The sequence below is a fragment of the Anomalospiza imberbis genome, chromosome 7 (assembly GCF_031753505.1).
Source record: "Anomalospiza imberbis isolate Cuckoo-Finch-1a 21T00152 chromosome 7, ASM3175350v1, whole genome shotgun sequence".
In the NCBI taxonomy this organism is placed as follows: Eukaryota; Metazoa; Chordata; class Aves; order Passeriformes; family Viduidae; genus Anomalospiza; species Anomalospiza imberbis.
The window spans coordinates 30,689,903-30,717,513 of NC_089687.1; the positions used below are offsets into that span (position 1 = coordinate 30,689,903).

The 27,611-nt window shown below is 42.9% G+C and overlaps 1 protein-coding gene across 4 annotated transcripts; it reads right to left on the bottom strand.

The window, feature by feature from the left end:
- Window positions 1–202: 202 nt before the first annotated feature.
- On the bottom strand, window positions 203–26,389 carry NAB1 (NGFI-A binding protein 1). Of its 4 annotated transcripts, XM_068196331.1 has the most exons (9): window positions 26,209–26,388; window positions 23,706–23,872; window positions 20,208–21,038; window positions 14,646–14,779; window positions 13,569–13,620; window positions 7,811–7,921; window positions 5,342–5,483; window positions 3,977–4,126; window positions 203–2,867 (listed from the first exon to the last, which is right to left on the bottom strand). In XM_068196331.1, the coding sequence occupies exons 3-9, from the start codon at window positions 21,021–21,023 to the stop codon at window positions 2,776–2,778; spliced, it is 1,497 nt and encodes a 498-aa protein (XP_068052432.1). In that variant the 5' UTR covers window positions 21,024–21,038; window positions 23,706–23,872; window positions 26,209–26,388; the 3' UTR covers window positions 203–2,775. The 4 variants fall into 4 exon arrangements, with proteins under 4 accessions (XP_068052432.1, XP_068052434.1, XP_068052431.1 ...); XM_068196333.1 differs by lacking the exon at window positions 23,706–23,872 and having other exon boundaries at window positions 4,001–4,126; window positions 26,209–26,389; XM_068196330.1 differs by lacking the exon at window positions 23,706–23,872.
- Between the last annotated feature and the right edge of the window lie 1,222 nt (window positions 26,390–27,611).

Here is a 27,611-nt window from a genome sequence, read left to right on the forward strand (position 1 = left end):
AGCCCTGCAGGCTGTGCATATAATGAGGCCACCCTGAAATGAGGATTCAACCACAAGAGCAGGAAAAGGCTTCCTCCACTAAGAGCTGCAATTCGAGGTACTCCCTCCTCCCCTACCCCCCCCTCCCCCAAAAATTAACATCTTCTTTTAGAAAACACAATTAAAAAAAAAACCAAAAAGGACAAACCCTGGGGAAACTAAAGAGTTCTCACGGTGAATTTTATTTTGTAAGCAACAATATAAACATGTGAATAAAACAGGCATCATTTGCAGGGCTGGCCTTTGATCCAGAGTACCCTGGATCTAGCAACTCTTCCCGAGCAGACGAGGGCAAGCCTTTACCTGCAACTCCAAAGGCTGGCCAGGATGCAGTCCACCAAGACCTTTGTCATGGAAAGACCAATGCTTGAGTATTTGCTATTACCAAGTGTATGTGCACTTGGAATGTACCTCCCACCTCCCCCACCCCAGGATAAAAAAAAAAAAAAATAATAAAAATCATACAGCTGCAAACCAGTAAAAAAAAATTGCTTCCAGCTTATTGAGACTGAAATGGCCTGTTGGACTATAAACTGAAATATCATTCTGGAGATAACCACCTGGTCGTGACACAAAGTACTGTATTTACAACTCAAAAATATAACTGTTATAGACTTTAATTTATAGCAAATTTAATACATTAGTGTTTACAAAATAAATTCTGGACTCAACTGAAACAGCGTGCTGCTTAGCAAGTTCTTTTTCCTTCCTCTCACTTTAACTGAAGAGACCAGCAAGCTTAAGAGCTTCTTCTGTGACCCACACATAACTTTTGATGGTGTCAGATGTTGGAGAAAACCAAATGTTTCCTGCATCTCTAAAGGTTTGCTGCTTGGTACCTTCTATTGCTCAAGCTGTACAGTTCAAACCTTAAACTGTCCTTTAACAAGTTCCATACACCTCTCAGGAAAACTACTCAGGTACTAACCAGGGCACTGGTTAATGTTACAAACTGAAGAAACATTCGTGCTACTAACTCACACAACAGGAAAGAGGAAATATAACTACACATTCAATCTCTTATGCCTAAACAGCAAAGCTGCAAACTCCATTGCTTAAAGTAAGATACTTCAGTAAGTGAAACAGTACCATACAGTTCAAGAAACATTTTTTTTTAAAAAAACAAACATTTTAATAGTATAAAAAGTTGTTTTACTGGTGTTTCTACTATAAAGCTTTGTTCCACAAATCAAGTGATAAAATAATTAGATATGTTTACAGTGATAAGAGACTGCAGTGTAGACATTTCAGCTCACATCTTGCTGAGCGTATCAGTACAACAGAGACTGACTGATTTGTTAATACACACCTAGGACACGGAGCAAACTGCAAACATGAAGTGCACACCTGAATAGGGAAGTTTACCCGCTGACATGGTAACTCACTTTCTCCAGCTCTCCCTTTCCCCTCCAGAACACATTGTAAGCACGAACTGTGTTTGGAAATGGAGGCATAGAACTGCCCTGACTGCAGAGCAGCACAGAGGAAAGATGGATGCACACAAACACATCACGGTGAATTCCAAAGTTATATGCCAACTACTCCTCCTTAGATAAAATGACATCTTCGAAGCGAACATGTACAAAAAATAAAAAATGTCAAATAAATAAAGAACACAGATGTTAATTAATCACATACATAAAGAAACATATTGGCATACTGTATGCAGTATACAGTATATTCATATAATCATGTGGGCTGGACTGCACTTAGTAAGGAGTTTTATGTCCTGAAGACAACTCCTTTCTCTCCTCCAAAAAATCTTATGGTTTTTGGATATCAAGTGCAACCTTTTACACCGATGCATAAATCCTGCACAATATCTCATGTCACCTGGGATGCCTTTTTTTTTTTTTTTTAAGATCCACAGAGAAGTCCAAGAAGTTATAATAATCTGAATGACAATTTTTGCAGCCCTGTCCATACTACTTGGTCTTTTGAGTTTCCTACCAAATTAAATTTAGTAATTGTATCGTACATCAATCCCCAGTTTTTCCCGAGGAAATGGGAGCCAATCATATGGACTCTTCCATCCTCTACCTGGCATTTCCCACACTCCTGAGCTGTGTGTAGGTATTATGCTGTGAGTGTGTTACACAAAGGCTGCTGGAACCATTGGAAGTGATGTAGAGATAGTTGTGTCAAGAACATCTGCTATGATACAGAATCAGGGTCTAGGTCTATCAAATGCTATATCCACGTAACATTTTAAACCATGAAAATATTGTATGCATTTTTCTTTTTCTACAAATATTGTTGCAAACTTGCTGTTATTTGTGTCACAAGGTTTGCATTCCTAATTCTCCAATGATTTTTAATTCAAATGTTTAACAACCATATCTACGCTAGGTACACTGAAAGTAGACATTGAAATTTCAAGTAAAATGAACTGTAGCCACATCTACTGGACTCAATACACGTCCCGACATCTAGATTTACTTTGATAAGTTATACAAATACATAATACATTCTTAAATAATGAAGACCCACAATATTAATTTGTGAATCTTCCCACGTTATAAAACCACTTTTACAGGAATGTTTATCCACCTGTATTACTGTTTTAGTTGCAGTGTCTCTTGCTTTCCTGTTTCCACGGATTACTGTACCAGTTCTTAGGCTTTGGCTATTGAAATCTCTTATTTGAATGAGGCAACACTGGTTATTAAGGCTGTTTTTTTTTTCTCTTGTGAAGTTTCATTCTTTACTATGACACTGTTTTCCAGAGCAGAATGACTATCTTGTGTCTTCAGGTTCTGTTTTTATGACCTTCCTTTCAATATTGTTAAAAGCTGAATGAGGAAAATCCTTTAATATACCAAGGCCTTCTGCATTGAGAAAAAAAAGAAAGAAAGATGTTAAAACACTCTTTGAAAACATATTTTGTTCTTAAATCAACAATAAGGTCCAAGAACCACATGAATACCAACAGTTGAAGCAATAAATTCTGCCTCCTCCTCCCGGTCTTTAGCCCAGCTGGGTAAGAACCACCTCAGTTACACTGCAGTGATGACAGAGGAAGTATCACAGATTCACTTCAACCCCTCTGGCAGCAGGGGCTAATGGAGACGCACTCTACACTTGCATTTTGAGAGGGAACGGGTAAAAATCCCCTACTAGAGATTTCACAAAGGGAATTCTCACTGGGATTGGGACAATCTGCTAAAGAGGTGAGCCAAGATTGCAGAATCCCAAAGAAAGGGAAAAAGACAAGATTCTGCCTGGTCTTCAAAACAACTACTTTTGCATCTTGTCTTTCAAATAACCTCTTTCCCACTGCATATTTCAAACTCAGGTGGGATTTTATTATTGCTCCTAAAGTTCCAGGAGTCTCAAGAACTCCTAGCTTTATCTCAATGCACTGAGATTAAACTGAAACCACCCACAGAGATTTCACAAAGGTTTCTTGCTCTCTTCTATCAAACTTAAGAGTGGGGTTCTCCCAATGCCAGAGGTAAATGACAAGACTGGCAGTGAAGAGAGGTCAGTAAATGAGAAACCCAGGTGGAAAAGACTTAGGGCATAACATGCAGTTCACAGCAGAGAAAGAGTGCTAGGTCCTTATAAATCAGAATAAAGACCTCTTCTTTATAAAAAGCCTGATTCTATTATACAGAATGAAGCCATGTCATAAACATGTTGCTATGACTGTGATGGAGTTTAAGTATTTAATAGCAGTAATTTGGGTCAATATCAAGGACAGACACGTGCCAGGACTTGGTTATCTGATTCCAGCTACTGCATCCCCTAAACTTTTTTCCCAAATAATATTCAATCTGACTCCAGATTAGCAAGTAACACTCCTCTTGGAGTTTTCTCCAAAGCCTTGATGGCATGGTTACATACAATGCATGCCAGCCTGCCTTCCTGGCTGCTTCACTCAGAGACATCACAGAAAGTAAGAAATGGTGGGTAATTTCTTAGGGGCAGCACTAACCCGAGGACTGTGACTTTGCCTCACCACCGGGGTAAAGCCGGATCAAATCACTGCACAGAGATTTCCCAACGTGCTGCTCTCCATCAAGTGAAATGTGCTGCATCTGTCTGCTTGGCAGGTTGGACATCCGGAGGTTCAGTGGTCTTTCACCTGCAAGTTGTTCACAGTGAAACACTGATGCATTAAAAGAAAATCAGTATTGAAAAAAACAGAGTCTTAAAGACATGTTATTTCTATCAGCAAAAATGCATCCTAGATTCCAGCTGCTCAGGTAAGTTTTCTAACAAAACAATGCTTACATAAATATATTGCTTTGCAGACTACTTCATAGGCACTGCTAGGAAGGGACACTCAGCCAGACCAAAAAAAAATTATATTGTTTTAAAAAATCCTTTATTCTGCTCAAAAATCCTCTTGAGATACAAAAATTTTCCTCTCCCACTGCACAATCCCTCTGAGATCCTAGAAACTTCCAGTTCCCCTGCACAATGGCTAAATGGCATTAAGAAGCTTGCTGGGCCAAGGAAAGCCGGATCCACACACTTATTCTTCATGATTACTTCTGCACCTCATTGCTTCACCGATTCACACAAATGAAAATCTGGTTTTTAACACTTACTTGTATTGATTCCCTTAATTGTCCCTCTACTGCTTCTTTTCAACCCTCTTTAAAAAACCAGCATTTAAAAAACAGACACAAGAACTTCTGGTTGTATTTCTTGTTTGTAACATTTTGTCTCATTTCACAACGGTAAAAAAGTGATCTAAACAGAAATGCTCAAGCAAAACAAGGACTCCTAAAATTAATTTGAGACAAGAAATAGCCAATTGGTAAATCAAAGAGAACCACAGAACTGTAAGCTTCTTGAAGAATAACAAGCCACTAAGAACATAATTAGAACATGCTCAGTGCTAAGTAATTTACATAGCCAGCTCCTCAGGTTTTGTTCCTAGACTGCACAAACAGGTAAACAAAAAGGGGTACCAACTATATTACCTCCTTTATTTTCAATTTCTCAAAACAAGAACACAAATGAAATGCAACACACTGCTCTGTTTTCAAAACTGAGGATAAAGCTAGAGCAAAGTCCTGCTCTCATTAACAGCAGTGCACCCAACCTCCTGCCCTCCCTGCGTTATCCCTGGGGAAAGCAGTTTACTCAGATGCACAACAGGAACAGAACAGAACCTGAGTGTGCATCTGATTGCATTATTCACACAGTAAGCACTTCAGGGCAGAGAGAGATCTTGTCTTGTCCATTCAGCGCTCAGGGTTCTGTAGGAGATAAACACCACCACTGACAGAGATTGCATAACATCAAATGTCTCTGCTGGCAGCACCGCCGTGCCTGGGAGCTACCATACCTTGTCCATCAGCATTATCTAATGACATGCCATTGGGGCTGTGCTCTTCCGAGTTCTGCCTGTAACACCCTGTGGAAAGACGTCTTTCTAACGCTGCCTGGTTGCAAAGAAACTCCATCTGTTTTGCCATCACCTTTTCCGACTGCAATTGAAACAAAAAAAGATTTCTCTCTATATACATACACAGAGCAAGTCAAAACACAGGGGGGAAAACAGGATCAGATGAAAAGACTAACAGCCTAGATAGTGGTTTTTGTTGACTCACATGTACAGATGTGTGTTTTACGGTTTCTTCAAAACTATGAAGCAAACAAAATGTTTTTGCACCCATAGAGATTTTCATAATGTACATCTGAGTCACTCAAGAATACTTAAAATGCAAGCTGTTGTAGTTCATCTACCCAGAAATGCAACATTAAATTCCGTTCTTCAAAAACAGACAAAAATTACTTCCTGCACTTTAGGACTGCAGGTTACGTGAAGAGAATCTCAAGAAAAGCAAAAAAGAATGTCTTAGTTATCCAGTTAGCTCTGTTCAAATATATGCCTTCACAAAGTATTCCAGAAAGTATTCCAAGAGCAATGGCAACATCTGCTAAAAACTTATGCCAAGATTTCACCAGACATCTTGGAATCTTTATTTTAGGAAACAGCACTACACAAGCTTAAAAATCTGCCATTCTGAAAGTGTAGGATGACAGTATGTTTGTGGGGGATAAAGGTGTGAAATGTCTGTCTAGAAGAAGAACAAGACCTATACACCTCTAGAGAGTGGAGCTAAACAATCCAGTGCAACGTGGGAGGAAATGGCGTCTGAATGTTTGTCATTGACTTTAATGCCAAGAGAATTCTAACTTTCACTATAATCTTGTTCTTGAGAGAATGTAAATAAGCATCTTGCAAAATTAAGACGAAAATCACAAGTCAAGAAAGTTGATTTAGAAGAGCTACAATGAACATAAGAACAGAAAGTACACAAAGTTAACATGTACCATTGACAGGAAAAATTAATTTCTCTTTCAGGTAATGCTGTAATTGTTTCAACTGCTACAGAGGTCTATTCATTGCAGAGCATTTCACTTTTCATGGGAGATGCTGAATGTCCTGACTTCCCACAAATGACTGCTTGCTCAGCATAGTTCAATAATTTGAACATGTACAACGACAGCCTAACAGACCAGCAAAACCTGGGCTTCTCCAGCACCGAGGTGACCCTGACAGCAGGGCAATGGCATGGCCAGTATTTACATCATCTGGCTCAGAGCTCATCAGGGTCTGCAGAAGAACACTGATAGCTCCAGCCCTGTCTTCGGAGGAAGGTAAAAAGAGAAAGTATTTTCAAACAGTTTACTCACAAGTGTGCTTTAACTTTGCTATTCTGTCACTCCCGTTACCAACTTTTGAACTACACAGTAATTTTTAAAAATAATAAAACAATTCTCATTCATGCCATCTTTATTGTTTGCTTGGGATAAAACCAGAATTTTAAACTTCAATTATGCTTCTGATCACCACAGAAAAACCTGTAGAGTTTCAGATATCTTCAAGCTTGAATTACATCTCTAGTCCATTGTTATGTGGCAGTGACTAACAAAAACTTTAAAGCATATACAAAACAAGCTCATGTAATTATTCTGTGACATCAGAACATGAGGCGTAACTGCATTTGATATATCACAGATTTGTATGACTGAGTACAACTATGCAATAGAAGAAGATAAATGACAGGGTAACACATCCATTCTCAGAAAACAGGAAGGTAACTCCTAAATGTAATCTTACGTGCAAATTTGGTGATTACATTTGCCCAAAATCAGCTATACAAAACAAATTTGCTGCAACTTAGCATGAAATCCCTCCTTGGCAAGAACTGGCAGTAGGAGATGGGTTTTTTGCCTCGAGGCTGGAATACACTACAGAAAAGACAAAGAAAAAATTGGCAACCTGTCTTCATTTATACAAAGCTTTCTGTCTGCTCAAGAACACTGCACTTCCACCAGGCTAGGTGCTGTTTAGGAAGCCAATTCATCCTCTCAGATCCAGAGGTTCACTTATTTGCTAAACACACTGGCCTTTCTTCTTGTAAGACATGTCAAAAGAGAGGACTCCAAGATCGCCTACTCTATTCCTCTCAACTCAGTAACTTGAGCTTTCCATTTATAGCGGGTAACGCAAGTAACACAGCACAGACTGTACCAATACTACCCTACTTGCTCCCAACAGGCAACCACAGATTTTCAAGCCTACTGTGCTGCATCTTACCTCCTGGGAACTAACAAGGGCAAAGCTGTAGTACTGTGACAGAACAGTTTTGAGAGGTAAACCCAAATTAAGAGTGATGCAATCACAGTTAAGCTAGGTAACCTTTTAAAACTGATGGGAATTCATTTAGTCATCAAAACAACAACATCAAAACCAATGTACAAAGACACAGCCTGTATTATTCACAATGTAGTGTAGTTGGTTTACCTGGGAATTAAGAGCTGCTGGGTCTTCACTCTTTCCTTTAGCCAAAGCAAGTGGCATTTTGTCTTGCTGATAGAGCGTCTGGACTGTGTCCTGGAAATCAGGATAACCGTCCTATTGAGCACAAAAACAAACAAACCAAGAGGGACATATTAGTATTTTTTCTTTACCTTCTCTGTACACTTAGAAGGAAAAAAAACCCAAAAACTAAAAAACACATTTCTGAATTTCTGTGAAAATTCTGGACTGTCATTTACTTGTTTGTACTATCCACTTCATTTAAGTTTGTGCATAAAACACACACAGCCCCTCCACAGCAATTGCTATATACCTAATATGGCACAGAAAATCTCATCTCTCTCAGTTTCAGGTGAATCCAGACTACCCTTGTTACTCACATTAAACTAGTTTACATTCAGCCTTGACAGGCAGATTTAGGCCTATGGTTTCTGTCACTTTTCAGAAATCAAATTTATATGTAGTCAACCTACTACCTTGTGTACTAACCTTGGGAAACTGAGAAAAGCCTCCTGAAATTCAACATATTTCACCCAGAACCTACACTTGTATCACAGAATGAAATATCACCATTTCAGAAGTACAGTGGAAAATTTACAGACTATGAGAAAGCATGATTCAATAATTCTTCCAGTCTGAAATTCTTATGACATGCAAATCTTTTCTGCAGCTTGCCTATGTATCAAAACAGCAAATAAAGTTCCTGTGAAAGCCTGCCAGACTTCATTAAAATAATCATTGAAGCAAAGGTTCAAGATGAGGGGTTTATCCAGCTTGATATAAAAGGAAAGCTCACGTGCACTAGAGGAGCATCCAGAAATGTTTACAAAAGAACAGTATAGGTAACTCTGTTAAAATGTGAAAGGAAGCTAGAGATCTTAAAACAGACTCAAACCTGAGAACAATGACATCTGTCACTGAGGGTCTACAGACCTCAGTCTCAAAAACACACTAAATTAGTAGTGTGAACTAACTGGTTAGTACCTACTAACCTGTAGGTTCCAAAGACACGTACATGTCAATAATTACCTTTTTGACAATAGATGGACAAAAGGGTTACAGCCCAAGAAAAATGGATATGATCTTTCAGAAAAAACCACAGGGAAGGACTACGAGGCTTCCTCCACTGGCAGGCTGCCCACTGACCTGCAGAGCAGGGGTCTGACCCAAGGCATATGGCCAGGACCTCATTGCAACGTAATGCCATTAAAGCTATTATTTATGCTCAGGAAAACACCTTAAAATCTGTCAGAATGCTGCATATTGCTTTTAAACACCCAACATACTCCCTTCACAGAAGAAATAAATACAATATGCAAAAATGCCATGCAAAAACTTCACAGCCAGGTTAACTGCCACAAAGCCTCTAGCCTAAGCTAGAAACAAAGGCTTTGCAGCACATTTCCATGAGCACTGACCACTTCTTTAGTTAAGACCTGAATCTGTTTGGGAGAGGAGAATGATTGTGTGTAGGAAGATGAGAAGCTGAACACACAAAACCCTATCACTCAGGATCCTATTTTTGCAACAGAACAGGTAACACAGTTCTTCACAACAGATTTGTGATCACCTGCCTATACCAAACCCAAGGCTGTTTCCCGAAGGTGGCTCTGGCTGCCTGTTTCTGTGTCAGTCCCCCCTCAACCAGGCAGATAACTCCTGGAGGATGACAGGTTCTGGATCACCTTCCCAGAGCCCTTCCCACTGCTGCCTGTCCCTGATGCCCCGTGGGATGAGGAGCACGCTGGACCAAGCACCAGCCTGCTCTGCCCCACGGTTGCCTGGAGGTCCTCCTGCATGCACTGCAACATTTTTGTTTTGCCATGCTGCTGCTTAGTTGTTTTCCAAGTGGTTTTGTGCAGCAGATGTTCCCAGTCCCACATGTGCTTTTTCGCTCCCTCTAATGACATTTTTCCTATGAAAACAGTACCTTCTACTGCTTTTGCTGTTTTTGTGAAAAAAACAAATCCCACACTTTGGTTTTCTTTTCAGCCTTTTCAGAAATAGTGGAGGTGGGGCTTTTCTCTCCTCTTCCTCCACCCATACTGGCACCAAGGGAAGATGCTTCCTTGCAGCCTCCGCTCAGGTCTCCCTGCCTGTGCCCCCCAACTCCCACTGAGCTTTGGGAAATGAGTTTTTGAAAGCTCTTCCCACCCCTCTTGTTCAGATGAATGGAGACACAGACACACACAATAATTTCTTTAGATGACAGACAGCAAGAATGTTTTTAAAAACTCTCCTTTTTTCCTCTCTTGGCTGTTCACACAGACTCTGAAGGGGAACTTTCTCAACCCCAATAGTGATGTGGAGCCTCTTCCTTCACTTCTGCCTGAGGCACCTGTGACTTGTTTTGCTTTCTAAGCTGGTGCCACAACAGCTCACTGCTTTGAGTGGTGCCGGCACTGAGTCACGGAAGATGACAAAATAAGGGGTGGCCCTGTCACACAACACCTAAGCAGGATTGATCCTTGCTCTGCAGGAGGATGTGCCATTTCCACCCCTATCCTGCTGTCCTGCTCTTTGTCCAGAGCGGATTTAGGAACTACAACCCCTTTTTTATAATCTGCTCCCAAATACCAATTCACTCCACTCCTTTTTTTGCTCCCTCCACACCTTTAGTCTGTCATTTGCCTGGAATTTTTTCCCCTTCTCCTCTTTACACTTCACTCCCACAGCTCACCCACCCACTCAGCGAATAAGAGGGGGAGAGCTCACAGGGGAAGAGAAAGGCTTTTACAGGTAATTTGATGTAATTCATGGCACATTGTTTCTTTGTAATGCTTGTGCAAGTTTCATATTCATGAAAAGGATGAATTTACAATGTGGCTGCAGATTGACAATTCTGCAGCTTGCACACACAGCTCTGCTGGCTCTGCTCAAGGATGACCTTCAGAGCCTCTCTGGAGGCTTTTTTAAGTGTTATTATATTTCAGGAAATTAACTCATCTTTTTTTAAGTAATCTTTTACACTATGCAAACAGGCTGTGAAGTCTTTCCAAATTGAAGCCCTAGTAATTTTAGGCCACGCTTCACAGAGACATTAATGACTAATAGTTAAAGGAATGGTGAATCAAAATACAGAGTTCAGCCTTAAAACAGAAAGGCAAAATGACTCTTCTCAAAAAAAAAAAAAAAAAAAAAAAAAAAAAAAAAAAAAAAAAACACCCAAAAACACCACCAAAAAAAAAAAAAACAACACAAAAAACCCCCAAAAAAACCAACACCAGAATAGAGCTAGTTATAACAACAAAAAATAAAAAACATACCCCATGTTCAGGTCCTTTCTGTATTTTCATGATAGTGAGCAAACAGATCCACAATGAAGCATTACAACTCCAAAAACAGTGTAAGGAATTCTTACCCAGAACAGAAGGAAAAATCTGCATTTGCTACCATTTTCCTTTTTACTTTCACCTTTCCAAAAAAAAACCAAACCAAAACATAACCAAAAACTCCCTGAACATATTACTAAAAAAAGGACTCTTTATATTTTTTTTTAAATGCAAGAACTAGGAACCCAAAACAGCAGTGATCTACTATGTCATACTGCATCTTTTTTACATTTCATTGAAGTAAAGCCCAAAATTTACAGTGTACCTCAAATTTAAAATGCACTGAAATAATGCTTTACTCCTCCTTAGAAGACTCCCAAAGTTGTGAGGAAAAAAGACATTTCTACTGATAACAATATGGGTAATTTCAAAATTAATAATGCTGTGCTATCAGATTAAAGATTTAATTCAATTTAATTTTCAATTTCTTATTTTGGAAAAATGACCCGTTTCTGAAATAGTCATTTGTGCAATTAGGACATGAAATTTTCACAAGCATTTTAAAATATAACTGGTAATTTTAGATAAAACAAGAACCAAGTAAATATCCGTTCTCAGAATTTTTGAACAATAAAGGGTACAAAAGAAGCAGGCCTTCCAGACTCTTAGGATTTTTCCATGCAGAAAATAGGAGAATACACATCTCCTAAGGCTGTCCAGATTTCCTGCTCTCCAGAAAACCTTCAGTTTCAGCTTGTATTTTTCAGGGATTTAATTTTACGCTTTCTTTCAATGAAGATCCTGTAAGAAACAGCACCTCCCTTGCAGTGTGTCATTTTAGACACTTGCTCATCATCAATTATTACTGAATGAAGGAAAAACTTTCTAATGCTGAAATCTAAGTCATTGAAATACTACTTCAAGCAGAGGAGTGGCAGCTCCCCTCCAGCTCTTACAAATTAGGGCTGGACTGAACAAAAGAGAGGAGACTCAAGCAACCATCCTGCAACATGGTGGTCAAGGCTGATAAAGGTGAAGCTGGATAAAATCATTTAATGCAGCTTTTCCCTGCTCTTTTTTGTGGATCAAAGAACAAGCATAGGTCAAAAGCAAATCCTGACACACATAAATGACATTACTGACTTACCAAAGCTACCAGTGAATCCTCATTGCACATGTGTATTTTGCACTACATAAAACTACAACTGTATATGGACTGATGGAAATTAATAAATAAGACTAACTCCTCTATACCAGTTCAAAACAGCCTTTTCAAAACTAACTGCTCTCACCAGGTTTTGTCTCACAGCAAAAGCCTTTGTACCGGTGAAAACATTGTAGTACTGAAAAAAAATTAAAGCCTTACTTCATACAGTGCATCATTTATCACAGAATGCATTGCATATGAGAAACACATTTCAGAATGTGTTGCATTTTTCCTCTACAGTCAGAGAATACATCACCTATCTGTGTCACACATATAAATCTAGCCCAGGTCTAGCGCATATTCTAACACACATTTAACCTGCACCTTTTTGAGTAGACAGTACCATAAAAAACACCCACAATGCTAAGGATAAATTAGATACCCACGTAACAGTGAAACAGTAATTTGTTTAAAATACAAATTATAAAGAAAGATCTGCTATTATTATCAGGTATATAGGTATAGGTATCTATTTGTACATTTTACTTTTTTGTTGTTGTTGTTGCTGTTGTTGTTATAAGTAACTTTAAGAAGGCCTCAAATTTACCTTCCAACAGTGCTAACTGAAGAAAAAGGTAAACTACATACATGCTGCTCCTGCACTCTTAACAAGAAATTCCCAGCATCTCCTTAAGCAACATCCTGTGCAAGTGTACACATTAGCCATGTATCCATGCATTTGACACAAAACTCATTACAAAAAGCTGTACTTTATTATCTACAAGCACAACCTTTTGTGTTGAGATACACAGCTTTCAGTTAGATTTTGACTTTTCAATATGATCCGTGTCCTGATTTATGGCACAGTCAGAGATGGCTAATATTCTGCCATCAGTCCTTACCCAGAACTCTGTATTTTGAACACGATCAACAGCTGACTCCAGTGAATTAGGCAAATCCCACCTCATGCTGACTGAAAAGCAGCAGGCCTTATGGGAAGACATTTCCTACAGTGCTTGAGCTTATTTCTACCACAGGAAGTCAGTCAGTCCCATTCCTTCCCTCCTACTCACTCTGAGTGCAAAACACAGAGAGTATCTTTACCATTAAACAAATCCTACTCTTCACCCCTGCTCCTACAGGTTTCTCTATCAAGCACTTACATTTACGGAGACAGTGGTGATGTTTTCCCACCCTCTCTTTCTCATACCCATCAACTGTCTATCAAATGTTTTTCTGACAAAATTCCTTAAGACAGATCCCTTCAAAACAAAACTGAATTTTAGCACACACAGGTCAAAATACAGGAGTCACATTACTGTACCTCTATCTTGATTCTCTTTGGTGACAGCTCATCCCTTTCTCCACATTTAGATCTACAAGAGAAGACACATACACGATCAATAAACAGCACATTAACCCTGATCACCAATAATAATGAAAGGAGTCATGGAAAAAAAAACAGCTCAGGGAAGAACATTGAGATGCACAAAAAAAGCCTCCATTTCACTTTGACAAGGCAGTGAAAGTCATTCAAGTATAGAGGAACACAAGCACTTTGTGTTGTTTTCAGAAGCATCTAGAGATTCATGGATTCTTCCTTCCAAAGAGTAAGGCAAGCGCAGAGAACTACAGAAATGCCCTTGGCATGGCTTATCCAGGATAGATGAATATTTACATGAATCTCTATGGAAGAACGTTTTCTACCCTTTCTAGAAGGGTAGCTAAATGAATTTTGAAAGGATATTACATGACAGGAAAGGGAATCAGGGAAAAGGGAAAGGGAATAATTTAAAAATCTAAGGAATGTATCAAGATATTCAATCATACATACTAATGCTAAGGTTTTAATTGTATTTCAAAGCTGTTAAGCCTTTGTCACCATTTTGTAACAGCAGTTCATTTGACAGAACAGTAACAACTGAAATTAGAACTCGGCTTCAATTCCTTTAAAGGAAGCTTGTAAGCCACTCCCTGTGACCTTATCTGTTTGGCTAACAAGATAAATCTGTATATGGAAAAAAGGAAATTGATGTATTGAGCATCTCTGGCTTCTCTGCCAATTTACATTAACCTCAAAACACACTAATGCCTCATATGCTTGAAATACCAGCCTCTCAGATGCCTCTTAATATGCACTGTCCTCAAAATACCTGGAAAACAAATACCTGGAAAACTAGAGAGCAAATAAAAAGGTAATTCAAGACAGCTGAATCTTATCAGTTTATAAGCTTCAGGACTCAAATAGCCTGCCTCTGCTTTCCTCAGAAGAGCGCTTTGCTAAATGAAGAGCGCTTTGCTAAATGAAGAGCAAGAAGTATCTCTAGTGCTTCAGAAGAAATGCTATCAGCTTGCTTAGTTCCCTGAAAGCAAAGACCCCCTGAGCCAATGAAAGCCTTACTTGGTGGTCCTGTAGGTGTACTTGTAGGTGACCTCCCGAGAGATTTGCCGGGCCAGTGCAAAGAGCTCATCCCTCCTGGTCAGCAAGGCGTTATCTTTCACACACAGCTGGGCAGCTGCTTCGTTAACTGTTAGCTGCAAATCAAACACACAGGCACTCAGGATCTTCATACTTTCACCTACTGTGCTCGTAAAAGCACCTCTTCTGAAATAATAAAGAATTTCGATCGTAAGTAAAATTACCTGTAATTGTACATTAAACCCTGGAGGGTTTCTTCAGTTTATTTATACCCCTTACTAAACCAGGTAACCTCTTTGGGAAGAGGAAAAATATGAATGTAGTTGGTGCATAAAGTAAAACATTATTGTAAGACTGTCTCAATGTGCGCTGCTTTTGCTTCATCCCAGCACTAATTAAATCTCAGTATAAAACAGTAGCTCTGAACATTCACAGTGTTTGGCTCCCAAAGCCTGGCTTACAGGGAATACTATTTTTATAAATGCAATATGCCCAGGACTTGGGGAAAAAAAAAAAAAACAACTACCCTGACAGTGTGGGTACAGATGGCTTTCCCTTGTGAATACAGAATAAATTCTGTAGAAGGTGATGGTTTAAGAAACGATTAAACTTTTTTTAGCTATGTTTCTCACCCTCGTGTTTGTGAAGACTATCTTCAGACATGAATCAAATGTAACTTGTTTCAAGGATGTTTTCCTGAGCCTGCCAGGACACATTTCTAGTGCCTCTGCTGCTGGCAAAAGACTCATTGGAGGGGAGGGGGGGAAGGGGAGGAAAAGCCTGAAACTGAGACTCAAAATGGTTTTGCAATGCTCTTCAGAAGCCTATAGGAAGTTGTGATACTGTCATGAATTATATCAGCTTAAAAATGCTGCTGTCCGAGAAGCCTATGCTCAGCACTATGGACAAAACAACATTATTAATGCCACGAGAGACATAAATCGGGATAGTGGACAGGCTATTCCAAGCTCCTTCCACAGCAAGCAGGGCTTGAAGAGGCTTTCTCATGTTTTCCTCGTCTGAAGAACAGCCAGAACATGCAATGAGGCGTAACAGCAAGAGGCCAAGGTAAAAAACACCTGTACTATTCCCAAGTGCCCACAACTCTTTCTACTCTTTTACTTTTAGAAATGAAGCTGCTTTGAACAGGCTTGGCTTCTGGCAAAGGAACACAGCTGCTTTGGAGCTACTGTCAACAGTATATTGTGTTATCTGTCCCAGGCTGGTGAATATTCCAGAGCAGCTTGGTTTCCACAGCACGGTCAGCACACCCATGATGGATGGAGACTTGCCATCCCCGACCCTGCACCTGGCAGCACCTGAGCACAGAGCACACGTGTGACCTCAGACACCAAACCCGCTGCTCCCACAGACCAGCAGGTCTGCGCCTACGGGGTGTCCCTTGGGAGAGGGCCAAGAGCTCTGTCCTTCCCCCTGCTGACTGCCACACTGCAGGGTCGCCTGGGAATTAAGCCAGAGGCCAGCAGCTCACCCGAATCGCTGCACACTCCATCCCTGAAGGATGGAAGCTGTCACAGGATATGAACAACACACAGCCACGCTGTCCTTTGCCACGGGGCTAGAGGTGGCATCCGAACTAGGAAAAATTTATTTTGCCCAACGCGGTATCTGTTCTCCAGGAAGGTTGAGAAAACAAAAAACATGTATTCAGAAGAGCGAGATTCTTCTCTCAGCAGCCTGTGCAGTATTTCTAGTAAAACCTCACACAGAACTGCTGCTCCTAATATTTCAGAAGCAATTTTTCCTGTGTTTAGCCTAAAAGCCTCTGATCTCAGTAGGGCACTTCCTATAGTATCTAAATGTTAATTGGAGCACAAACTTGTTTTTAACAGGTGAACTAGATATGCTGCCTGAGCCTTTAGTCTCTGTACAGACAAAACCCCCAAATCTCACAGAGATCAGATGTGCAAGGGCATGAACAGGTTACTATATTCCTACAATACAAGGTACTAAAAAAACAATTACCCCTTAGACAGGAGCAGCTGTTCCACAATGTCTGTCTTTCCAGAAAAAAACACAATGGAGAAAAAGATACAATATAAGATTAATACAACACCGATTAAAATAATTACCATCTAAAGCAGGCATTAATTTCTGTAACACTGATAGCTATTACTTTGCCAAGGATGAATAATACAGCTAATGCTTACAAAATAATTTGAGATATTTTTTATCCCTCCAAGTGTTGAAAGGTTGCAAAGAGCTGAAATGACTGAAAATGCTTTGGGTAGTTGTAGGCAAATGCTGTTTATCCTAATACGTGAGAAAAGCCAAATGTTTATTTGCTTGTTTTTCCTAGTTTCTCTTTCAGGTCATATTCAGACTTACTGAATTGAAGTGCATCATGGCTTTCTGCCTTTTCAGGAGGCATAATACTGCACATACAAAGCATTGCATGCCTAAAAATAAAGAATCTGTTTGCTGGAAGCCTTAAGGATATGGAGCAGCACAGAACCATACAGGAGAGGAATGGGTATATTTCCATCTGATGGGGTTCACAGACTCCTCCACTAGAAACCACATAATTAAATATCAAGCCCTACTGTTTTGGTGAGTCAGCAAAAGAAAAGGAAGAAACCAAGCTAGACAAAATTCATTGCTTATTTTTCTAATTCAAATGGATTTTTTCCCGTTTTAGAGGTACTGAGACAAAGACTGAAATATTAAAATTACAAACTTGACTCAAACTTGCAGGGGTCACCAAGTTCAGGGGCATGCCTTGTACTCATCTCTCTTCCAGTCCATCTTAAAACATCAAGTGTTCTCTGTGTTTGAAAAGCTGTGTAACACTGAAACAATGGAATGGATTAAAGACAGCATGTTTATTAGTTTTGGAATGTCTTGGAAAGATTTTATGTCAGATTAATGCTTTATGCAAATACTCCTACCAGGAGCACACACTTCCAAACCAGCCCAGTGTCTGCAGCTCTCACAGGTCTCTAATGGCTGCTCCAGCCCCAAGACACTTCAGTGCTCATACTGAAACAAAATATTCTCACTAATTCACCACTAATAATTCTACCACATTTGATCCTAATTTGCATCCAACTCCTCTCTGCTTGAGGAGCCACAGATACCCTAATCTGTATGTTAAAAAGCCAACCACTAGTTAAGCTTTCTAAATTCACAGTGAAGTTTATTCAGCTGTTCCTTGCCAGCTCCAAGGAGAAACCTTGAACTGAGAGGCAGAATGACAGTATTAACACGTGCAGAAAAACAGTCTCTGGACCTGCAGAAACTTACCTCCCTGGCTGTTTAAGGTACTTCCTTCTGAGCAGCAAATTCCTTAAGCCATCAGAACCAAAAACACACTGAGGCTGAGTTTACAAAAGGCAAATTCTGGTTTAGCAGATTTTAAACAAAAAAAATGGTCTCATTGCTGATACTTATTTTCTGCCTTAAACAGAAAATGAAGACAAAACTGTTCAAGGCAAAACTTTGTGAAATCCAGTCTCTTTAAGCTAACAGTAAACTAATTACAAGCAAATTCTTCTTGCTTGCATGTGTGCAGTTCCCATCAAGTTCAGTGAGGCCCCACATGCGTAAGTGAGGCATAAGTCAACCACAGACTCCTTTGATCTTGTGCCCTTAATCACAATAGCGATAGAAATATTTCCTAAAGCCAAACCATGCTCTCATTCCATTTTTAAACATGGTTTTACAATGATGTAGTAAAGACCTGTAGTGCAATACTAAAAAAAAAAACAAAAAAAAACAAGGCAGAGCAGTTGTCCTTTCTTCCAGTTCACTGCTATCCCGCTCCTTCAATTACTACCCCAGGGTTTATTCCCCCAGTTTTGCACAGTCACTTCTGAGCCTACACAAAAGATGCCCCTGGAGCCCACCTTCCAGTACACTGATGGATGCCAGAAAATTATCCCACAAGTAGTCTGCCCAGATTTCAGAGCATTTTCTGCAGTTGCTACCCCAGAGAGAGGCTGTGAAAGCACAGAGCCGCACGTTGCTGTACACCTTGACTGCCTCCATCCTCAGGTGAGGAGTACCCCCTTTCTCTGAATCCTGAATCTGCAGCCATGTATACAGGGCATCTACACAATTAATCCTTTCAAATCCTGCCTCCATCTCATACACAGCTTGCTCTTTTATGAGGGAGACTTCCACAAGGTCAGGGGAGTAAGATGAGATCTCCTCTTGTACAGTGGACGAATTCATAGATTATAGTGTTTGACATAAAGCCACAGAGCACGTAAGCGTAAGCTGTACAACTAGAACTGTGTGGTAGGAATGTGGCTGACTACTGTGGAAGTGTCTTCCCAGTGTGCAGTAAAAGCCCTTGTCAAGTCACTGCTGGTGATGTGCAGTTGCCTTATAAATGTAAATATGTAAACAAAAATGTAAAGAAATACGCCTTGTTTCCTTCTGCCCTTCTACTCAGAAACATAAAGAGAACTCAGACTTATGCTATGGATCACACACCTACAAAACTTCTTGAAGTGAAAAAAGGCTAAAGCCAGTACAGTTTTTTTGGCACTCCTGTAACATAAACATTGCCTTTCCTTTTGGGAGCTAAGCCTTACATGCCAAATTTTAAATCCAACTGAAATTTTGCAATCGCTGTTAACTGTGAAAATGCTGATGCAGCATTCGTATCAACAGTGTTTTGGCAGCGCTCTGAATTAATGTTTGTTCTCCTCCTGTACAGTACTTTGGCACTAGGAAACGACTCCCCACATAGACACACCTATTGCATTACAACACATGCAGTGTGAGCCTCAGGAATGCCACAAGAGGAGCAAGGGAGGCCCACATGAACTTTCAAAGACAACAGGGACGAGATGCTACTCAGGGATTAAACAAACATTCAGATTACAACCACCCATCAATACTGGAGACATCCTTTCCTTTCCTCCTCACGCAGTCCGCACATCACTTGACAGGCTTAAGGCCACTATGCCCAAAAAGCCCCACAGGTTGTATAACTGAGCTTCATCCCAATTCAAACAAAATTTAAAAAAATCCATGCCACTGCGTTTAGGGACCTCATTGACAGAATCCTTTTCATCTCAAGTGCACAAGCTACAGAGCAGAGTCTTGAGGTGAGGGAAGACAGCAGAGGGTAGTAATCACATCAGACACGAGGAATTTTAGTTACTGATCTTACAAACAAGTCTACTCTCAAAGCTGCAAGGAAATACCATACAGACCATCTTTAAGAATGTACCAAATCCTTAGAATCCCCAAGGCCATGCTCAGGGCAATACTGGTTGCTATTTTGGTGCCAAACTCTCTAAATCTTCTGTCAGGCCACACCAGCGACCTAGCAGGCTGATCACACCAAATCACCGTGTGCACACACACGCACACACCCACCCACAAAAGGAGACCGGTGCTGCACCTGAGATTTCCATGTCAGGCCAGGCCTGCTTACAGCACTCAATGCACAACTTTCAGACACACAGCTCTCATCACTCAGCAAGAAGGGCCCATACAAGAAGTGTACCCTGTAAACACATCTTGTCAAAGGTGTAGAGAGGAAGCCCAGATCCACTCAAGTTGTTTTACCTCGTGGAGGGTGAGATGCTTGCCATCCTTTCTTTTCGAGTCAAATCTGCCATATATTGCACTGTACTTCCTGATCTCCTCCTCTTTGTGAGGGTCATCGTCACTCATCTCAAAGATGTGACCAATCATCTTTGCCAGTTTCTTATTTGTTTTCAGTAACTCCTTGACTTCATTGGAGTCACTTTTGGGCAGGGAGGGAACCATACGTTCTACACATTCAGCAACCGACAGAGCAGCAGCAGCATCCAGGGTCTCGCTGTTTTCCTTTGGTGAGGCTGGAGAGCCAAGGTCAGCTGGGGAAAGGCTGTGCTCACTCTCTGTGGTGTGGTGTCCTTGCCAGAGTCTGGGCTCGCTGCTGCTCTGCAGTGATAAGCTCCCCACATCAGATTTGCTCGTGCCCACGCTCTGCACGCACGTCGTGGCAGCACATTTCGGAATCTTCAGGTGAGGCTCTCTGGTGCTGCTGTTCCTCTCGTAACTGCTGCAGGATATCCCCAGCCACGCAGGAGATCCTTCTGGCAGCTTGTATATTGGAATGCTGCTGACTGGTAAGGAGGTGAGAGGCTGGTTAAAAAGGCCAGGGTTTGTGACCCAGTCCCTCAAAGCCTTCTGCAGCCGTCGGACATGAAGTGGCTTGCTAGCCATGCCTACGAGAGCCATTATCTCCAAAAACTCCTCTTCACCTGCTTCACAGAGCTGCTGGACATCATCACCACCCTGCTGAATGAAGGCATCGAAGTAGAATAAGAGATTTGCTTTTTGTAGTATTCGATACAGCTGCAATTCTCCAAGGGTTCTGGGTAGAGCTGACGCCATCACGGATGACAGAACCTGCAAACAGTAAGAACAGAGAGAAGATGAGCACCAAAGCACCAACATCCAGATGTACCGTCCCGCCGCCCATCTTTCCACAAGGCTGTCAACTCAGAGGACAGCATTTCTTCCTCTCATTACAAGAAAACCCACAGAAATGAATGAGGGCAAAAGGTCTATTTTTTTGACTTGTTAACTTAACGGAAACATTTTTGAAATAAACCAAATCAGCAGATAGTTGTGATGCACCTACAAAAAAGATGATTCAAACACGAAGCCAGCTTGTTTCCAACATTCCTATTTCATGTTTGTTCCCAAGAATGTCAGCCAATATCGCTCACAGATTCTACTCGATTCTCTTTTATATCTTAAGATCAAAATGATCACAAAACACATTCTGAAGAATTATGGAATACTCAATTCCCTGAAGAAAAAAACCTCATCAATTTCATTTCTTCTTAATTGCTGCATCATTTTTCCCCCATAAAGTGTGGAGGATTGTAAAAGGAAAACAAAGAAGAAAAGTGCCTAACAGAACCCCAGAGGATCAATGAAGCTGGGTCAGTAAGAGAGTCTTAAAGAACCAAGTATTTCTACAGTTTTACCTGTTTCACATTAAAAGGATCTAATGCCTCTGCTGATCTTAATTCTGGCAACAGCTGCAGACAAAGCTAAAATACTGATGGATTCCAACACATACAGTTTAAAAACCTTAGTTTAAATTCACCTGCCCATTTCATTTGCTAACAAGGCTGCCTGTCATTGACACTTGAGACGTGAAATACCACTCAGCAATACAGCAATTGTGCTTAAAGGCTCCCAACAGACAGATCGCTGAGGTGCTCAGCCCTTACAGTGCCAGAAAAAACATGTGCACAAGTTTCAACTTCATAAACCCCTTATCCACTTATAGCACAACTAATAAACTCCTCAGAGAATTCTAAGATCTCACACACACACCTCTTCACTCTATGGTGGCTTTCACAGGAACAAGCAGATAATTTCCAGTATTACTGTACTACACTAAACCACCAATCAATAAAGTCTAAAGCATGTAATTTATAGCTGGTTGAGAAAGTAACAGAACTAAAACATTGAGCGGGTCTGCTAATATTGCTCTGGCTCTACTGTCACACTGGACTTGAAAAAACACACAGTAGTAACCTAAAAAACAACACCCACAGAAAGATTTGCACATACTAGGGAAAAAGTATTTTAATACTGTGCAACTCCCCTTCCTCCAAAACTGCAATGCAAGCAAATATGTTTGCTATGGGGCCCTCAGAGATTGGTTATCAAAAATAATAGTCAGAGGGAAATTATTTTTACAGTATGTGCTTTTGCATATTGTAAAACATGAAAAATATTGTAGAAAATGGTTTGGGTATTTTTGTGGTTCTTTCTCAATATAAGCCTTTTCTTCAGCAAGTCAAACATACAGATAAAACCAGCAGAGCCCAACTTCTATTCAGAAGGCATCTGGAAGACTGGGCTTTTGCTGCAAAATTCTGATTTAACTCTACTAGAGAAAAATAAAATCAGGAAGCCAACAGAAACTTCCCAGAAATGTATGTGGCAGCAACAGGATACTGCCAGTCAATCTCTTCAGGAAAAAGAGATGAAGCCCGGGAAAAAAAAAAAAGACTCAAAACATACAAAATCCCCAAACCACCAGCTGAACATATCATTCCTGATATGTGTGCCAGTACGTGTAAAGCAGAAGGGGAAGGAATAGCAGTTTAGATTCGAGCAGCTACCTCAAGGAGCTGCTGGTGAGCTTAAGAGCTAATAAACAACACACTTTGGAACTCAGGGTGGAACTGTAAATATTTAAGAGCTACATCTTTTAGAAATACAGGTTGGCTTTAAGAAAGAATAGTTAACTGCAGAATATCAACCAAATAGTGTCTACACTCAAAGAAACAATAAGAAACAAGGAAAATGAGGAAAATCACTTAAAGGTAACCTTTTATAGGGCACAGAATTCACTGTTTTAAGAAATGTCATTAATTCGCTGCATTTCTTAGAAAAATCCTCCCATTCTGGACAAACTTGGTAAAGACAAACAAAATTAACAGCTTATGGTTTAGTGGCATTCCAGTAAACTGTTCCTACCCTCCCATTTCAAATGATGCTGACTTTTCACCATCAATACCACAAATTAACTTTTAAAAGAAGCCCCATTTCCTCTGAAAGTTATTCATCTTAGCACAAAATCTACATAAATCTACATAAATGGACTTTGTGCAAAGAGCTAAATTGAATCTTGGGAGGACGGTGGCAGTAAAATTACACACAGCTCCAGGCAAGCTATGGAACTGAACTCATTTTTCCAGCCCACAGGCTGGAAGAGCACCACCAGTCCACGAGCAGCCTTTACCTAGAGGCTTCTAATCAACAAATCTCCTCATGACAGATAAAACTGGATTAATATGTACTATGGAGGCATCAGCAGCAACACCACGGTTCAGACTGCTTTAAGATTTGCATTTAAAGCAAGGCTGAAAGCCCTCTGTACTTTAAAGACCCATTCTGTTTTTCAAATTCAGTGCAGTAACTCCTGAGAGGGCTGAGCAATTTTTCCATGTACGACAGCTACTGATTTCTGCAGAGAAGGCATTTTCGAACACTCCTCCTTTTAACCTCTTTTCTCCTTGCATTAAACAGAGTTCCTCCAGCACTCACCTCAACACCATCCCAACTTATTTCTAAACTGTAACAAGGGGAAGGCTCCCTCCTCTTTCCGAGAAGGCCTCTCCCAGCTAGGCTGCTTCTCCAGACACGAGCGCTCCGGTCCCGGGTTCGGCCCGCTCACAGCCTACAAAGCCCGGGAAGCAGCTATGCTAGTCCACCTGCAGGAGTAAGACCAGGCTTAGGAAGAGGACAAGCAACAAGCAAGGACTGCTGAGAAAGCAGCACAGCACTGCCTGAACCCGAGGAGACTGTTAACCCAAAGGACACCTGGCGCTGCTGCTGCCGGCTCTGCTCACCCGGCTGGCTACGCAAAGCCTTAGCACACCCACTCAAGTCTCAGCGCCCCACATCTTTCAGGTGACCTTTAAGCTGTATCTAGGAGACCTGAAATACTGCTTTCCACCACTGCTCTCATTTCTTAGTGCACTAGGGACTGTGCTTTTGGGGCAAAGGGTGAGCGTGAGAAGAGGCTACACAATGAGGAGACACAGGGAGAGCTCACAGCCAGGACGCTTGTGTCTGCTCCTCACCAGGAAGAGCATCTTGGATAAGACCCTGGGGCACCATGTGGGATCCTCCTCTTCTGCAGCCTGCTCGATTAATCTTAGGCTGTCTAATCTGTGATCCCAAACCAACCTGGTTCAGGAGTAACAGCTTGGTCATGTCCTCTAGCAAATCCTAAGAAGCCAGCCAGAATGATCTGCTGCCTTAGGAGTGAGCAGGTACATCTAACACAACTGCAAACCCTTCTTCCAGCAAGAGGCAGGAACGCACAGCTGGCACGGGGAGGTCTAAAGGAATAAGTGAACACAGCCACAGCACTCCAGCCACTACTTCTCCCTCTTCTTTGCTTGCTGTCCATACCAGTGAGAAGTGTCAGAACACACAGAGAAGAGCAGCCATCCCTTACATTTTTCACCTATAGAACAAAGAAGCCAGGAAACTCCCCACAGCAGACCAAGCTGTTTAAAATAAACACAAGGCTGCATACGCTTATAGCCACGGGAGAACCAGGAAATCACAAGTTAGATTTTCACTCAGCCTTTGCAACCCACAACCATGCATTCTGATTTTCCACATTACCTCATTCACATCCACAGCCCATCACCCCACATGCCATGCCCTCCTCTCGGAACGCTGGCTGTCACCTTAACTCTGACCACAAACATAACTCCTGGGAAAAAGGAAAACAAAAACCACAGAGACACCACAGAGTGCTCTTAAATATTTGTAAACAGCTAGTGCAGGAATCACAACCTATTCCTGCTCCCTCTGTCAAGACAGCGGGGCAGCGGCAGCACCGCTCAGCATCTTTAACCACGGAAAAACAGCGGTTCCTTCCCCGCTGTGCCCGCTCCGAGCCGCACAGTTCCCGGAGGTGGCAGGAAGATGCCCGGCTGAAGCGGGCAGGTGGTGGATGTGGGTGAAGCACCGGGAGAAGGAAAACTCGAGAGCCGTGGGATGTACGCATGGGACAAGGGTTTCCTGAGCAGCCTTCCTGCTTTTTAAGGCTGCACGGGAAGTAAAAGCAACCGAGCAACTCTAAGCGATTGTAGAGATTTTATTTCAGGTGAATTCTAATTGAGCTGTCACCAATTAAATTACGAATACAAGGAGAAAGTGTGAAACATCACATCTCTGTATTTTAGGCAAAAGTGATTATTTCATAATGTATCTTGATCACTTTGGGCGTTTTGAAAAGTCTCTGAAGACAAACTGGGTTTGGGTTTGAGAGCTGGCTGCTTTGCATATTCATTACTTTTCTGCAGCGTTTCCAAAGGACTTTTAGCAGGAGGAGAAAATTACACGTAGCTGCAGAAGAGAGACTTCGCAAATTAAATAGTCTTGTCTAGCTCTGAGATGTGCCAAAATACAGCCGATGAGCGAGATCCGCGTTTACGTACAAACCCGAACCTCGCCTCAACTAATGAGAAACTTGAAACGTGCAAAAAAAACCCTCGCGTAAAGACGAGACGAGCGCACAAATACCTCCAGAGCAGGGTCCCGCACCTCGGGATGGAGCTCCCGGGAAGGAAACCCACCCGGCGGGCACGGCCGGGCAGCTGCGGTCCCCACACGAAGTTCGCGGCCGCCGAGCCCGGTGACAGGAACCTTCCCGGGGCGCCTTCTCCGTCGGGGCAGCCCCGCGGGGCGCCGCCGCGCCCGCACAACCCCTCCCGTCCGCGCCGGGGAGAGGCACGGTCCCGCAGAGCCCGGGGGGCGGCCGGTGCCCCGCCGCCCCTGCCCGGGACCCCTCCGGAGCGGCCGCCGCCGGGGCGCCGCCTCCGCCCGGCCCGGCCGCGCCGTCCCGCCCGCCGCCCCCGCCCCGCGGCGCACACGGCGGGGACGCTTCTGCACTTTCCTCCCACTCTCCCGTCCCCCCCGCGCCGGATTTCTCCGGGAATCACCCACGCACGACCCGCCCGCTCCTTCCGGCCGTGCCCCGCGCCGCCGGGGCCGCGCTGCCCGCGCCCCCCGGCCGCCCCGCACGTACTCTGCAGTTGGCCGCCGCCGCCGGCTGCCCGGGGCTCCCCTCGGTGCCGTCCCGGGGCCGCAGACTCAGCCCCGCCGAAGTTCCTGCCCGCGCCCCCCCCGCCCAGGCTCCTCCTTTCCCATCGACGGGGCGGGTGGGCGAGCCTGTCCCCGCCACCGCCTCGCCGCCGCCGCCGCCGCCGCCGGGGGGGCGCGCGGCCGCCCCGCCGCACCTCGCCTCGTCGCGGCCGCGCCTTCGCCGTGCGCGGGGGCCGAGCGGGCGGCAGGGAGGGAAGGAAGGAGGGGAGGGGAAGGGAAGGGAGGGGAGGGAAGGAGAAGGGAGGGGAGGGGAGGGGAGGGGAGGGGAGGGGAGGGGAGGGGAGGGGAGGGGAGGGAGGGAGGGAGCGGCCCCCGCCCCCCCGCACGCCGCCCCCTCCCGCGCGGTCACATGGGGAGAGCCCGCGCGCGCTCCGCCGCCCGCCCACGCGCGGCCGCCGCGTGACGCAGCGCCCGGCGGGGGCGGCACCGGCGGCGGCAGCGCCCCCCCCGCGGCCGGACCGCGCCGGGGCCGCGACCCCGCCGCGCCGCCCCCGCGGGAATTGCGCGGCTCCCGAGCGCCCTGCCTCGGAAAAACAGCCCGGGAACCGCGCGGAGCGACCCTGCCGGGCCGGCCCAGGGGGCAGAAAGGGCCGGCCCGGGCTGCGGCGCGCAGCCGTGCAGAAACCGGTGCGAAAGTACCAAGTGTCTGTTCGAGCGAGGAGAAACGGGAGCATGTAGTTGTTCTACTGATGGAGAATTGGTTAAGCTATGAGTTTTTAAGTAAGTCGTGTCAGTGATAAAATTAAGTAATAAGTTATAAATTAAGTAACTCATATTTAGTGCAGATCACAATAGAACAAAAGAATTACACGTGTGGAAAAAATTAGCGAGTGAGGGGAAAAAAAGCCTCAATAAAATACGCTTGTCTTGTAGGAAACGTCCAGCTCTACCTCAAGCTGGGAATACCTTTCACACAGGGTTTCCTTTTATTTTCCTTTTTTTCTTTTTCTTCCTTCTAATCCATACCTTGGCTGTTTGTCTGAGCAGGGTCAGGCCAGCCAGGAAGCACAGTTGTGACCCGGCTCCTTGGTAAACAACTTCAAGCAAAATTGAATTTCTCCTTCAGTTTTTCCAATAGAAGGCTGAGGCTCTGTAGCATCTATGTTAAATCACTGTCACCACAACTACATAAAAACGTCTAAAAATTAATACATGATCTAGGAACAAAGTTTAAAAAAGCTCTAAGCACACAGGACTGCATTCTGGAGCTGGGGAAACGCAAGCGCCCTTTTTTCCGTACCCTTTTCATCTTGTAACACCCAGACTCTCAAAACTCGCATTCCTGCCCAGGGATTTCCCTGTTTCCCGGTGAGTTGTCACCCTGGC